At 46.9% G+C, this 12,590-nt stretch overlaps 1 protein-coding gene across 4 annotated transcripts in view; it reads right to left on the bottom strand.

Annotated features, from left to right (window-relative positions):
- LOC5507962 (exosome complex component RRP4) overlaps positions 1-12,461 on the bottom strand; it is a 36,703-nt gene extending 24,242 nt beyond the window's left edge. For 3 of the 4 annotated variants that reach the window (XR_007312474.1, XM_048731115.1, XM_048731116.1), the window contains exons 1-9: positions 12,225-12,461; positions 11,184-11,285; positions 10,937-10,982; positions 10,532-10,621; positions 9,891-9,956; positions 5,952-6,020; positions 4,217-4,408; positions 3,290-3,415; positions 1,922-2,004 (exon numbers count right to left, since the gene is read on the bottom strand). Coding sequence is in view for 3 of the 4 variants with exons in the window: in XM_048731115.1 (XP_048587072.1) it covers positions 1,933-2,004; positions 3,290-3,415; positions 4,217-4,408; positions 5,952-6,020; positions 9,891-9,956; positions 10,532-10,621; positions 10,937-10,982; positions 11,184-11,285; positions 12,225-12,343 (882 nt within the window). In the remaining variant the exon portion in view is untranslated. The remainder of the gene's footprint in view (positions 1-1,921; positions 2,005-3,289; positions 3,416-4,216; positions 4,409-5,951; positions 6,021-9,890; positions 9,957-10,531; positions 10,622-10,936; positions 10,983-11,183; positions 11,286-12,224) is intronic. The other variant, XM_048731114.1, reaches the window with a different exon arrangement.
- Positions 12,462-12,590: the final 129 nt, after the last annotated feature.

The raw sequence follows: 12,590 nt of genomic DNA, 5'->3' as shown, positions 1-12,590 counted from the left end.
AGTTAAAGTGAAAGAGAATCCGTTTCCATCGGCTGATTTGTGAAAGCTATTGTAATATTTTCCATTAAATTCACTTGAATGTATCATTATTCAAGATGGTAATTTCGAGATTTCTTCACATATTTGTCTTGAAAAAAAAATAGAGGTGTGGCCTTTAAGTGAGGTGGTGGAGTTAATTAGATAAATGTGATGATTCGGTGTCGCAACCAGCCCGCGGACAAATAACATACGTTCTATGTTAAACACTAAATTCTTTTTTTTGTATTTGTTTTTGACTTGTTATAAAGCTAGCTTTAGTTATGTACGACAAGATGACTATTTCTGTCTTTGGATAAGTCTTGACTGCTTCACGCCTTGACGTAAAGTTGTTTGTAAGACGAATGAAAATAATCTCCAACCTGCGAAAGCCTCGCTTTCACGAATTCGACTCATTACTAAATCTCATGTGTTTCAAAGAAAAATAGAATCCAAGTGGAAACCTGCTGATCGCTACATTTCATGTGTTTCCTCGAAAAAATAGAATCCAAGTGGAAAGTTACTGATCGCTACATTTCATGTGTTTCCAAGAAAAATAGAATCCAGGTCAAACCTTCTGCTTGCTACATTTCATGTGTTTCCAAGAAAAATAAAATCCAAGAGGGGACCTACTGATCGCTACATTTCATGTGTTTCCAAGAAAAATAGAATCCAAGTGGAAACCTTCTGATTGCTACATTTCATGTGTTTCCAAGAAAAATAGAATCCAAGTGGAAACCTTCTGATTGCTACATTTCATGTGTTTCCAAGAAAAATAAAATCCAAGTGGAAACCTTCTGATTGCTACATTTCATGTGTTTCCAAGAGAAATAGAATTCAAGAGGGAACCTACTGATCGCTACATTTGTTTGAAGGTCCAAACACAGACCCTTAGGAATCCAGTGTCATCGCCTGATTTGGGCAAGCATGAGATTTTAGTTTTAGGTGGCTACTTCGAGATTTAATCACATAATCTGTCTTCCCATATTGAATAGATAACAAAGGCATGTGACTAGGGTTCTTTAAAAGGGCTTCAATGCGACACAAATTCATTTTGTGCAAAAAGTCGAAACACTTTACAATACATTTAGGTTTATCTTTATTTACACAGAGATAGAGGAATAGAGTCGATTAAAGTCGACACTTTATCAACATTTCTTTACATTTAGGAAATGTGTCCGAAGCCACAACACGTTTAAAGCATCATGGGTAATTTGAGGTTCGGGTTGATTAATAATTCCTGGAACAGACCCCTGAGGAGTACATCTATATTTTACATAGTAATTTGAGAGTCAAGTTAGTTGAATAAAAATTGATTGTTAAAAAAAAACTTAAAAACTACATGTTCAATTTGCACACTAAGCGTGTCTTCGTTTCTTGAAACATGCGTATTAAACGTACCTTTATATCTGAAAACCTGCGCACTAGCAGGGTGAAAGGTTTCTCTGTGCCATATTTTTCTCATCTGATTAATGTGGGATTCTATTAGTTAGCTTGCGTCTCTCCTTTTTAAGAGGCCTAGTCAGCCCAATATTTGAAGATATTACGAGACGAAATTTAGAAATAACGAATTAAAACAAAGTTCTGTAAATCCAATAAAAGATGTCACAATAACTGCATCAAATGAGCCGATGGAAGAAGATGCTTGTCCACACATGATATTTTGCTAGGATGACAAAATGGCGGCTGGCAGAGGCTGCTTAATTCAAGTGCAAAACTCCCCTTGACAAGAGAAGAAATGGAAGCTAGCTTGTAGAATCCCACACGGATTTCGGTGGTTGTCTTGGTTATGCAAATGTAAAACTTGAGAGATTCATGGAGAGTTGACCCAGTAGACTCACAGGAAAGTTATATCACCAAAGCACAAACTAGTTACGTAACATGGATCATCATAACTGAAGCATACCTTTCCTACATTCACTCCTGGAGCCGCTGACGTACCATCGTACCTATCTCTTCTATCACTTCTGGCTTTAGAAGTTCTTTCACCTGAGAGTGAGAATAAGTTCTTAAAAAAAGCACCAAAGTTTGCAAGCTTGGTGACCAAGTATTTGCGTGTCTCAAAGATATTTGAGTAGATTGTCGTAAGCCAGCTTTGCGACTACATGAAGAGCCCACATGTAAGCATTGGTGAAACCACTGAAGTGCCTCCCCGCATATATAAGCCACCACCCGCGTCTAAGTCTGAAGTAATGCAGTGGCTAATATATGCAGCCAGGCGCTTCAGTGTTCTTTTACCCATGCTTACATGCAGGCTTGTCGCGTAGTCGCAAAGCCGGCTGATGTTTCGTCAAACCTCTGTATACTCACCCATCACTTGCGTGACATAACGGTGTGTAATATTGAATACTTGCGTGACATAATGGTTTGTAGTATTGAATACTTGCGTGACATAACGGTGTGTAATATTGAATACTTGCGTGACTGAAAGACGTACTCACCCATCACTTGCGTGACATAACGGTGTGTAATATTGAATACTTACGTGACTGAAAGACGTACTCACCCATCACTTGCGTGACATAACGGTGTGTAATATTGAATACTTGCGTGACTGAAAAACGTACTCACCCATCACTTGCGTGACATAACGGTGTGTAATATTGAATACTTGCGTGACATAATGGTGTGTAATATTGAATACTTGCGTGACATAACGGTGTGTAATATTGAATACTTGCGTGACTGAAAGACGTACTCACCCATCACTTGCGTGACATAACGGTGTGTAATATTGAATACTTACGTGACTGAAAGACGTACTCACCCATCACTTGCGTGACATAACGGTGTGTAATATTGAATACTTGCGTGACATAATGGTGTATAATATTGAATACTTGTGACATAACGGTGTGTAATATTGAATACTTGCGTGACATAATGGTGTATAATATTGAATACTTGTGACATAACGGTGTATAATAGTGAATACTTGCGTGACATAATGGTGTATAATAATGAATACTTGTGACATAACGAAGTATAATAATGAATAATTGTGTGACATACTGGTGTATAATATTGAATACTTGTGACATAACGGTGTATAATATTGAATACTTGTGTGACATACTGGTGTATAATATTGAATACTTGTGACATAACGGTGTATAATATTGAATACTCGCGTGACATAACGGTGTATAATATTCAATACTTGTGTGACATACTGGTGTATAATATTGAATACTTGTGACATAACGGTGTATAATATTGAATACTCGCGTGACATAACGGTGTGTAATATTGAATACTTGTGTGATGTACGTACCGAAAACTTGAGCGACTCGTCATATGCATACATCAAACTTGAATCAAATAACAAAATAGACTCGTGGGCCAACAACACCACACAATTACGGAGCCGAGCCAGCATTTCACGGTCAGCAGCACGTATCTGAAACACACAACTGGCTCTATCGATTAAGACGTTTGAATTAAGCCCACCATATCTTATATCTATTTTAAGGTTCAAGTAAAGCACACAAACCTCTGCGTTGTCTGGTTGGTCTGGTTGGTAAGGTTTAGGCAAAGCACACAAACCTCTGCTATGTCTGGTTGGTAAGGTTGGTCAGGTTTAGGTAAAGCACACAAACCTCTGCTATGTCTGGTTGGTCTGGTTGGTAAGGTTTAGGTAAAGCACACAAACCTCTGATATGTCTGGTTGGTCTGGTTGGTAAGGTTTAGGTAAAACACACAAACCTCTGATATGTCTGGTTGGTCTGGTTGGTAAGGTTCAGGTAAAGCACACAAACCTCTGCTATGTCTGGTTGGTCTGGTTGGTAAGGTTTAGGTAAAGCACACAAACCTCTGATATGTCTGGTTGGTAAGGTTGCTCTGGTTGGTAAGGTTCAGGTAAAGCACACAAACCTCTGATATGTCTGGTTGGTAAGGTTGGTCTGGTTGGTAAGGTTTAGGTAAAGCACACAAACCTCTGCTATGTCTGGTTGGTCTGGGTGGTAAGGTTGGTCTGGTTGGTAAGGTTTAGGTAAAGCACACAAACCTCTGACATGTCTGGTTGGTCTGGTTGGTGAGGTTGGTCTGGTTGGTATGGTTCAGGTAAAGCACACAAACCTCTGCTATGTCTGGTTGGTCTGGTTGGTGAGGTTGGTCTGGTTGGTATGGTTCAGGTAAAGCACACAAACCTCTGCTATGTCTGGTTGGTCTGGTTGGTAAGGTTTAGATAAAACACACAAACCTCTGATATGTCTGGTTGGTCTGGCTCTGCCATGCCATCGGTACCTAATGCCTCTGGTGTTATAATGGTACTCAGGAAAATGTACCCATTATTACCAATGATGACGGTGGCACCGCATGGGAGGTTGTGGAAATGGGTCTTGCACCGCTTGACCATGGTGGGCGGAATCTTCACAAGTGTACCATGCTTGAGCTATGAAAGAATAAGAGCACCACAAGCGCTCAGTTACATGGGCTTCGCTTCTCAAGACAGTGGACCAGGGTACAATCTCATGCCAGGTCAGCTTTGGATTTTTTTAGAGATGTAACAGGCTGTCTATATTGGGAACTGTGAATCCCTTTTCTTATTCTTGTTTCCCCCCAATACATTTACTTGTATTGGGGGACGTGAAAGAAATGCTGGGGACTCTGGCCTGTGGTTCTGCCTTCAGTGACATTGCTTATAACTCACTCACTCCCATCATGGCATCTTACAAATAGAAACTTTCTGAACGGCTATTTGTTACCACAAACAGTACCTTGCCATACTTCAGACTGCTATTTATTACCACAAACAGTACCTTGCCATACATCAGACTGCTATTTATTACCACAAACAGTACCTTGCCATACATCAGACTGCTATTTATTACCACAAACAGTACCTTGCCATACTTCAGACTGCTATTTATCACCACAAACAGTACCTTGCCATACTTCAGACTGCTATTTATTACCACAAACAGTACCTTGCCATACTTCAGACTGCTATTTATCACCACAAACAGTACCTTGCCATACATCAGACTGCTATTTATCACCACAAACAGTACCTTGCCATACATCAGACTGCTATTTATTACCACAAACAGTACCTTGCCATACTTCAGACTGCTATTTATCACCACAAACAGTACCTTGCCATACTTCAGACTGCTATTTATTACCACAAACAGTACCTTGCCATACTTCAGACTGCTATTTATTACCACAAACAGTACCTTGCCATACTTCAGACTGCTATTTGTCACCACAAACAGTACCTTGCCATACTTCAGACTGCTATTTGTTACCACAAACAGTACCTTGCCATACTTCAGACTGCTATTTATCACCACAAACAGTACCTTGCCATACTTCAGACTGCTATTTATTACCACAAACAGTACCTTGCCATACTTCAGACTGCTATTTGTCACCACAAACAGTACCTTGCCATACTTCAGACTGCTATTTATTACCACAAACAGTACCTTGCCATACTTCAGACTGCTATTTGTCACCACAAACAGTACCTTGCCATACTTCAGACTGCTATTTGTTACCACAAACAGTACCTTGCCATACTTCAGACTGCTATTTATCACCACAAACAGTACCTTGCCATACTTCAGACTGCTATTTGTTACCACAAACAGTACCTTGCCATACTTCAGACTGCTATTTATTACCACAAACAGTACCTTGCCATACTTCAGACTGCTATTTGTCACCACAAACAGTACCTTGCCATACTTCAGACTGCTATTTATTACCACAAACAGTACCTTGCCATACTTCAGACTGCTATTTATCACCACAAACAGTACCTTGCCATACTTCAGACTGCTATTTATTACCACAAACAGTACCTTGCCATACTTCAGACTGCTATTTATTACCACAAACAGTACCTTGCCATACTTCAGACTGCTATTTGTCACCACAAACAGTACCTTGCCATACTTCAGACTGCTATTTGTTACCACAAACAGTACCTTGCCATACTTCAGACTGCGTGTATGAAGTGACAGTGATCCATCCGAGAAAATCGACTGGACTTCAGCCTGCTTGATGTCAAGGATTAAATAAGGATGCACAACCCAAATGACGATTTACTAAGGGACCCATGTGGCACAGCCCATGTAGCAAAGGGGATTGCATGTGCATGTGAGTGTGTGTGTGGGGTGGGGGGGGGGGGGGGGAAGGCACATGCTGTAGGGAAAGTGTGTAGGGTGTAGAGTGTGTGGGGGTGGGGTGGGAAGGGTGTGTCGGGTGGGGTGGGGAGAGTGTGTGGGGTAGGGTGGAAAGAGTGTGTGGGGGTGGGGTGGGGAGAGTGTGTGGGGTAGGGTGGGGTAGGGTGGGGAGAGTGTGTGGAGGTGGGGTAAGGAGAGTGTGTGAGGGTAGGGTGGGAAGAGTGTGTAGGGGTGGGAAGAGTGTGTGGGGTAGGGTGGAAAGAGTGTGTGGGGGTGGGGTGGGGAGAGTGTGTGGGGTAGGGTGGGGTAGGGTGGGGAGAGTGTGTGGAGGTGGGGTAAGGAGAGTGTGTGAGGGTAGGGTGGGAAGAGTGTGTAGGGGTGGGAAGAGTGTGTGGGGTGGGGTGGGAAGAGTGTGTGGGGTAGGGAGGGGAGAGTGTGTGGGGGTGGGGTGGGGTAGGGTGGGGAGAGTGTGTGGAGGTGGGGTAAGGAGAGTGTGTGAGGGTAGGGTGGGAAGAGTGTGTAGGGGTGGGAAGAGTGTGTGGGGTAGGGTGGAAAGAGTGTGTGGGGGTGGGGTGGGGAGAGTGTGTGGGGTAGGGTGGGGTAGGGTGGGGAGAGTGTGTGGAGGTGGGGTAAGGAGAGTGTGTGAGGGTAGGGTGGGAAGAGTGTGTAGGGGTGGGAAGAGTGTGTGGGGTGGGGTGGGAAGAGTGTGTGGGGTAGGGAGGGGAGAGTGTGTGGGGGTGGGGTGGGAAGAGTGTGTGGGGTGGGAAGAGTGTGTGGGGTGGGAAGAGTGTGTGGGGTAGGGTGGGGAGAGTGTGTGGGGTAGGGTGGGAAGAGTGTGTGGGGGTGGGGAGGGTGTGTAGGGGTGGGCTGGGGAGAGTGTGTGGGGGAAGGGGTTGGGAGAGTGTGTAGGGGGTTGGGGTGGGAGAGTGTGTGGGGATGAGGTGGGGAGAGTGTGTGGGGGTGGGGTAGGGAGAGTGTGGGGGTGGTGTGGGGAGAGTGTGTGGGGGTGGGGTGGGGTGGGGAGAGTGTGTTGGGGCGGGGTGGGGTGGGGTGGGGAGAGTGTGTAGGGGTGGGAAGAGTGTGTGGGGGTGGGGTGGGGAGAGTGTGTGGGGATGGGGTGGGGAGAGTGTGTGGGGGTTGGCTGGGGAGAGTGTGTGGGGGAAGGGGTTGGGAGAGTGTGTGGGGGGTGGGGTTGGGAGAGTGTGGTGGTTGGGGAGAGTGTGTGGGGGTTGCGGTGGGAGAGTATGTGGGGATGGGGTGGGGAGAGTGTGTGGGGGTGGGGTAGGGAGAGTGTGGGGGTGGGGTAGGGAGAGTGTGGGGTGGGGTGGGGAGAGTGTGTGGGGTAGGGTGGGAAGAGTGTGTGGGGTAGGGTGGGGAGAGTGTGTGGGGTAGGGTGGGAAGAGTGTGTGGGGTAGGGTGGGGAGAGTGTGTGGGGGTGGGGTAAGGAGAGTGTGTGGGGGTAGGGTGGGAAGAGTGTGTAGGGGTGGGAAGAGTGTGTGGGGTGGGAAGAGTGTGTGGGGTAGGGTGGGGAGAGTGTGTGGGGTAGGGTGGGGAGAGTGTGTGGGGTAGGGTTCGGAGAGTGTGTGGGGTAGGGTGGGAAGAGTGTGTGGGGATGGGGTGTGGAGAGTGTGGAGAGTGTGTGGGGGTGGGGTGGGGAGAATGTGTGGGGGTGGGGTGGGGAGAGTGTGTGGGGGTGGGGTGGGAGAGTGTGTGGGGGTGAGGTGGGGAGAGTGTGTGTGGGTGGGGTGGGGAGAGTGTGTGGGGTAGGGTGGGAAGAGTGTGTGTGGGTGGGGTGGGGAAAGTGTTGGGGGAAGGGTGGGAAGAGTGTGTGGGGGTGGGGTGGGAAGAGTGTGTCGGGTGGGGTGGGGAGAGTGTGTGGGGTAGGGTGGGAAGAGTGTGTGGGGTAGGGTGGGAAGAGTGTGTGGGCTAGGGTGGGAAGAGTGTGTGGGTGGGGTGGGAAGAGTGTGTGGGGTAGGGTGGGGAAAGTGTGTGGGGGTGGGGTGGGAAGAGTGTGTGGGGTAGGGTGGGGAGAGTGTGTGGGGTAGGGTGGGAAGAGTGTGTGGGGTAGGGTGGGGAGTGTGTGGGGATGGGGTGGGGAGAGTGTGTGGGGGTGGGGTAGGGAGAGTGTGGGGGTTGGGGTGGGAGAGTATGTGGGGATGGGGTGGGGAGAGTGTGTGGGGGTGGGGTAGGGAGAGTGTAGGGGTGGGGTAGGGAGAGTGTGGGGTGGGGTGGGGAGAGTGTGTGGGGGTGGGATGGGGAGAGTGTGTGGGGATGAGGTGGGGAGAGTGTGTGGGGGTGGGGTAGGGAGAGTGTGGGGGTGGTGTGGGGAGAGTGTGTGGGGGTGGGGTGGGGTGGGGAGAGTGTGTTGGGGCGGGGTGGGGAGAGTGTGTAGGGGTGGGAAGAGTGTGTGGGGGTGGGGTGGGGAGAGTGTGTGGGGATGGGGTGGGGAGAGTGTGTGGGGGTTGGCTGGGGAGAGTGTGTGGGGGAAGGGGTTGGGAGAGTGTGTGGGGGGTGGGGTTGGGAGAGTGTGGTGGTTGGGGAGAGTGTGTGGGGGTTGGGGTGGGAGAGTATGTGGGGATGGGGTGGGGAGAGTGTGTGGGGGTGGGGTAGGGAGAGTGTGGGGGTGGGGTAGGGAGAGTGTGGGGTGGGGTGGGGAGAGTGTGTGGGGGTGGGATGGGGTGGGGAGAGTGTGTGGGGGTGGGGTAGGGAGAGTGTGGGGGTGGGGTAGGGAGAGTGTGGGGTGGGGTGGGGAGAGTGTGTGGGGTAGGGTGGGAAGAGTGTGTGGGGTAGGGTGGGGAGAGTGTGTGGGGTAGGGTGGGAAGAGTGTGTGGGGTAGGGTGGGGAGAGTGTGTGGGGGTGGGGTAAGGAGAGTGTGTGGGGGTAGGGTGGGAAGAGTGTGTAGGGGTGGGAAGAGTGTGTGGGGTGGGAAGAGTGTGTGGGGTAGGGTGGGGAGAGTGTGTGGGGTAGGGTGGGGAGAGTGTGTGGGGTAGGGTTCGGAGAGTGTGTGGGGTAGGGTGGGAAGAGTGTGTGGGGATGGGGTGTGGAGAGTGTGGAGAGTGTGTGGGGGTGGGGTGGGGAGAATGTGTGGGGGTGGGGTGGGGAGAGTGTGTGGGGGTGGGGTGGGAGAGTGTGTGGGGGTGGGGTGGGGAGAGTGTGTGTGGGTGGGGTGGGGAGAGTGTGTGGGGTAGGGTGGGAAGAGTGTGTGTGGGTGGGGTGGGGAAAGTGTTGGGGGAAGGGTGGGAAGAGTGTGTGGGGGTGGGGTGGGAAGAGTGTGTCGGGTGGGGTGGGGAGAGTGTGTGGGGTAGGGTGGGAAGAGTGTGTGGGGTAGGGTGGGAAGAGTGTGTGGGCTAGGGTGGGAAGAGTGTGTGGGTGGGGTGGGAAGAGTGTGTGGGGTAGGGTGGGGAGAGTGTGTGGGGTAGGGTGGGAAGAGTGTGTGGGGTAGGGTGGGGAGTGTGTGGGGATGGGGTGGGGAGAGTGTGTGGGGGTGGGGTAGGGAGAGTGTGGGGGTTGGGGTGGGAGAGTATGTGGGGATGGGGTGGGGAGAGTGTGTGGGGGTGGGGTAGGGAGAGTGTAGGGGTGGGGTAGGGAGAGTGTGGGGTGGGGTGGGGAGAGTGTGTGGGGGTGGGATGGGGAGAGTGTGTGGGGTAGGGTGGGAAGAGTGTGTGGGGTAGGGTGGGAAGAGTGTGTGGGGTAGGGTGGGGAGAGTGTGTGGGGGTGAGGTGGGGAGAGGGACAAGGATACGCTAATGAGGTCCCCCTCAGCAAAGTAGTTCCGCATCATCAATTCATCCTGTGTTGATCTTCTTCTCTGTGAGGAAAAGAAATATTGTGAGTACATTTACTACTTTTGTAGTAAGAGAGCTGCAATAGCTCAGTGACATGGGTGTTGATTCTCAAGCCATTGAACCAGTGACCCCAGTCAGGACAGCTTGAGATTTTATTTTTGTATTTTTTTTGGGGGGGGGGGATGAGAAAAATCCTAGCTTTCCACAATGTTGACTGTGAATCCCATGTCTTTCTCATGTAAGGATGTTAAGCTGGAGGCCCCGTCTCTCACATAAGGATGTTAAGCTGGAAGTCTCTCACCACACATTATTTATCTGTATAAGGGGGATCTAAAAGGACTGTTGATAAGAGTTGGTCTTTAGAGATACAAACTGTTACTGTAAGACTAACCCTAAGCCTCACGGGCGATAAATTTTTGGTGATGTATGTTATAAAGGTTATCTGAATCTAACCTCTACAGTTAAAAGTTAATTATATGTAAATAGAGTTCAGCAATAGTGTCATTAAGTTTCATGTATCTTTGTATCTACACAGAGGTGCGTATAATAACCATATGCTCATGATTAATATACTGAATTTTATGGATAATACCCTTACCAATTCCCCTCCAGGTAAGTTCACAGATGATAGCATCAGAACTGAATCTAGTTTTGAAAAGGTCTCCACTTTCCATCTTTTTTGGCCAACCTAAAGATAAATTGTATTTGAAATTAAACTGCAATTAAAAAGCCCCTACCAGCTACACCTTTGCTATTGTTTTAATAAAATATTGGAAGACGAATTCTGTGAAGCAATTTCAATATCCATCCAAAAACTAAGGTTTTCGTATGTGAGCAAGCTTTATACTCCATTTACCAAATTCATTCGAAAATGTTGCTAAAGCTTTCCCAAATAGCCCACTAGAAATGGATGCTTTCCAGCATTTGGCATTTTTATCTGAAATGACATAGTAGCAGCTGACAGAAACCCTTCAGCTAAGCAACAATGGCATGTTACATTTACCTCTGTTATTCGTCCTACAACAACATCACCAATTTCTCCATTGTACCTGAAATGGACATATTGTGGACACATAAGAATGAGAAATTTGAATGATATATACTAATAGTGTACCCGCCTTATGAAGTCCGCCAATTAGCCTGTCACCAAAAGCGGGAATCTTTAGGAATCTCAAATTCAACAAGACATTCGCTACAAATAGATGTAAGGTTATCTAAAATCTAAAACTAAATGACATGTTTTTGTTAACCTTGTTTTAAACGGCTTCACACAGATCAGTTTGTTTACTCTCTCTACGACTCCAGCGACTGACGCAATCAGCTTTTCATCTTGAACATACGTACCATGACCCCTGCCAAGATTAAACCAAGCGTAGTCAACCAGTATTCTGTACAGCGGGTTTACTTTACAAATCACAGATAGAATATAAGGTAGTGGTACCTATTATTGGACAGTGCCCTATTATCGGACACCCGAAAAAAATCATAAATATCTCAAACAATTGGGAAAACACACAAATAAAAAACCATTGAGTCCGAGAAACAACATTCAGAAAACATGTATTCCAAAGCTTTTTACAAGAGTTTATTGTTTCGCAAAACTAGAAATAATTTACTCACAAGCACCGCAAAATGGTGATTGAAATCCTCTCTTTGACTTGAATACGCGAGGATGAAAAGAAGCCATAAAAATCCAAGATACCGATCGTGATGAAAGTCGCTCAGCCAATCTGCCATTTTGTTGTTGATCTACCAGGATGCTATTTGGTCGCTGTTTCCGTAGACACTTCGGGATAGCGAATTGTTTGAACCCAGCCTCAGTGCCCTATTATCGGACAGCCGAGCAAACGCCGAACGATTCAACATAAATTTGAGCGATCGCCAAGCGAAAGCACAATTCGACGTGCAGTTTGTCATGCACGAATTGCATGTGTTTTGAATTTCTTGCAACAGCAGAGAAAGAGTCTCAAACTAGATTCTATCGTGAATTGCCTGCTGTATTTGATTGGAAATGAAGAATGATTTTCCCGTTATGTTTTGCGAAGAAATCCGCTGTTCAATAATAGGGCTAGGGTGTCCGATAATAGGTAAGTGCATCTGACAATAGGGCTTCACAACACTTCTTATTAACGATTATTTCCTCCCGAATTTAACCATCAGTTTAATAGTAAGTGATTTCTAGCTGTAAAACCTAAGATTCAATTGTGTTTAGTACCCGAGATATTTTAGCGTAAATCTTAAGTGTCCGATAATAGGTACCATTACTTTAAACTCTTGAGTTTCACGCTTACCTCATGTACCCAGTGTCTTCGGTTATCACGTCTCCGGGGGTAACGATATGTTTGGGCTCAGATACCGATATACTTGCTACGCTCTTACGCTTGCATGGTAGTCTAGCATCCACAGACATGGCTCCTGTTGTCTTCTAGCCCAATTATTAAGAATAAGAGCGAAATACTTAGTAGAAACCAAATGACACGAAAACACGCGGGAGAGCGGCCATTTTGGAAATTTAAAGACGAGAGAGACTAGGTTTTAAAGCACAGGGCTCCCACCATAGAAGCCTGTTAATTTAAAAAAAACGCGCATTTATAACAATAAAAATAGCAAAAGTCTAGAAACATTTAGAGGACCGATAAAGTATCATATCATGAATA

This window comes from Nematostella vectensis, chromosome 8 (genome assembly GCF_932526225.1).
Source record: "Nematostella vectensis chromosome 8, jaNemVect1.1, whole genome shotgun sequence".
In the NCBI taxonomy this organism is placed as follows: Eukaryota; Metazoa; Cnidaria; class Anthozoa; order Actiniaria; family Edwardsiidae; genus Nematostella; species Nematostella vectensis.
Note: the sequence above shows the minus strand (reverse complement) of the source record. Positions and strands in the feature narration are given on the sequence as shown.